This window comes from Papaver somniferum, chromosome 10 (genome assembly GCF_003573695.1).
Source record: "Papaver somniferum cultivar HN1 chromosome 10, ASM357369v1, whole genome shotgun sequence".
NCBI classification, from domain to species: Eukaryota; Viridiplantae; Streptophyta; class Magnoliopsida; order Ranunculales; family Papaveraceae; genus Papaver; species Papaver somniferum.
In genome coordinates this window covers 95,269,337-95,271,453 of record NC_039367.1, presented here as the reverse complement: position 1 = coordinate 95,271,453, position 2,117 = coordinate 95,269,337, and the positions used below count along the sequence as shown (strand labels likewise).

At 41.0% G+C, this 2,117-nt stretch overlaps 1 protein-coding gene across 1 annotated transcript; it reads right to left on the bottom strand.

Annotated features, from left to right (window-relative positions):
- Positions 1–565, bottom strand: LOC113315984 (uncharacterized mitochondrial protein AtMg00860-like). The gene is made up of 2 exons (XM_026564221.1): positions 479–565; positions 1–351 (listed from the first exon to the last, which is right to left on the bottom strand). Exons 1-2 carry the CDS (start codon positions 563–565, stop codon positions 1–3), a joined length of 438 nt encoding a protein of 145 aa, XP_026420006.1.
- Between the last annotated feature and the right edge of the window lie 1,552 nt (positions 566–2,117).

The following is a 2,117-nucleotide window of genomic DNA, read 5'->3' as shown; positions in this document are numbered from 1 at the left end:
TCAAAATGACACCAACTCCTCTAGAGCAAGCATCTGTCTCCATACAAATGGAATGGACAAGTTGGGCAGGGCCAAAACTGGTGTTGTATTCATGGCATATTTGAGCTCTAAAAAGGCTTGTAAGGCAGTTGTGGACCACTGAAATTTATCCTTCTTGACCATATCTGTGAGTGGTTTGCTGATGGTGCCATAGCCTTTAATAAACCTTCTGTAGTAGACAGTGAGGCCTAAGAACCCTCTGAGTTGCTTGAGGCTGGTGGGTTGTGGCCAATTTTGCATAACAGGGATCTTTTCTGGATCAGCAGTAACTCCAGCAGAAGTGATAATGTGTCCCAGGTAAGCTAGATGAGTCTGAGCAAAGCAGCATTTCTTAAGGTTTGTTGAGAGAGAGTTATGTCTTAATAGTGTAACCACCTGTGAAAGATGTATCTTGTGCTCCTCCAAGGAATGACTATAAATCAAGATGTCATAAAAAAACCAATACAAACTTCCTCAGAAATGGTTTGAAAACTTTGTTCATAACAGCTTGGAATGTGGCAGGGGCATTAGTAAGCCCAAATGGCATGACTTTAAACTCATAATGGCCATGATGGGTCTCGAAGGATGTTTTTTAAATGTCTTCCCAGTGCATCCTGATTTGATGATACCCTGCTCTTAAGTCAAGTTTAGTTAAGAAAACATCTCCATTGAGCTCATCAAGTAGTTCCTCAATAAGTGGTATGGGAAACTTGAACAAGTTTTTAACTAACAATAATCCACACAAAAACGCCAAGAGCCATCTTTCTTCTTAACTAAAAATATGGGTGCAACAAATGGGCTATCGATATCTTGAATAATTCCAGCATCTAACATTTCTTGAACAAGTTTTTCCACTACAACTTTTTGAACATAGGGGCACCTGTAGGGTCTTTGAGATGTTGGAATTGAATTGGGTTTCAAGGGTATCTTATGGTCTAGATCCCTAGGAGGTTGTAGAGTGGAAGGAGCATCAAAAACATCTTCAAATGTGTCTAGTAAGGGAGAAATTTCAGGGGGTACAGGGGAGATGGGAGCAGCTGATAATGAAAAAAATTGACCAATAATAGATGGTGTATTGTTCTTGAGAAACTTTAAGAATGACTTACCACTGATCATGCTACAAGAAGGAGTAGTAGAACTACCTTGAAGTGTAGATGCATAAAAGATATCTTGAGCTCAGCCAGATTAAAAAGTACATCACCCAATTGCCTCAGCCAATCTACTCCTAGAACTAGGGGTGTCAACGGGTCCGGGTCCTCCCGGGTATCACTAGACCCGGACCCGGAACCTACTTATAAAGGTCGGATCCGGGTCCTAACGGTTCCGGGTCCGGTTCCTACACTTGTGGACCCAGAACCGGACCCGTTTAAATACCCGGGTACCCATTGGGTCTTAAGAAAACTATTAAAAAAACCTCAAAAACTTAATATTTGTCTCTTTTTGGCTTGGATTTAAATAACTTTTATAAAATTTATTATTATTTCTTATGAATGTACTAAATAAAGATTAAATGTAAGAGAAAATTTAAAGCGAGTAAAATATCAAAGCTAAAACTAGCAAAAACATGAATAAAAGTATGAATAAACGGGTACCCGATACCCGCGGGTACCCAACGGATATTACCCGTTTGGACCCGTTTAGATTCGGGTCCAATCGGGTAATTACCCGTCGGGTCCTAAGTTGCTAATGGGTCCAACTTTAGGACCCGGAACCGGATCCGGTTCCGGTACCCATTGACAGCCCTACCTAGAACCATATCATAGCCACCCAAGGGAAGAACTCTTAAGTCCCCAGAGAAGGGATAACCTTGCATAGACCATTGGAGCTTTGCACACATACCCTTACAAACAGTTGTATCTCCATTGGAAACTTTAACCAGCATGTGACCAGTAGGAGCAATGTGGAGATTTAAATTTCTAGCCAAGGAAGAATCCACAAAGTTGTGTGTACTATCAGTGTCGATGAGGACCAAAATGTCTTTATTATGGAGTTTAGCTAGAACTGTAATAGTAGTCTGAGTGACTAATCCTGTTAAGGCATGAAGAGATATTTCCATTGTGGTGTCCCGTGAGGTTGTAGGTGAAGCCTCTTCTTCTTCA

Coding starts and splice junctions, on each gene's coding strand:
- LOC113315984 (XM_026564221.1), bottom strand. CDS start 565: ATGCCATTTGGGCTTACTAATGCCCCTGCCACATTCCAAGCTGTTATG. Junction 352..478: donor TTCTGAGGAAGTTTGTATTG/GTTTTTTTATGA, acceptor TGCTTTGCTCAG/ACTCATCTAGCTTACCTGGG.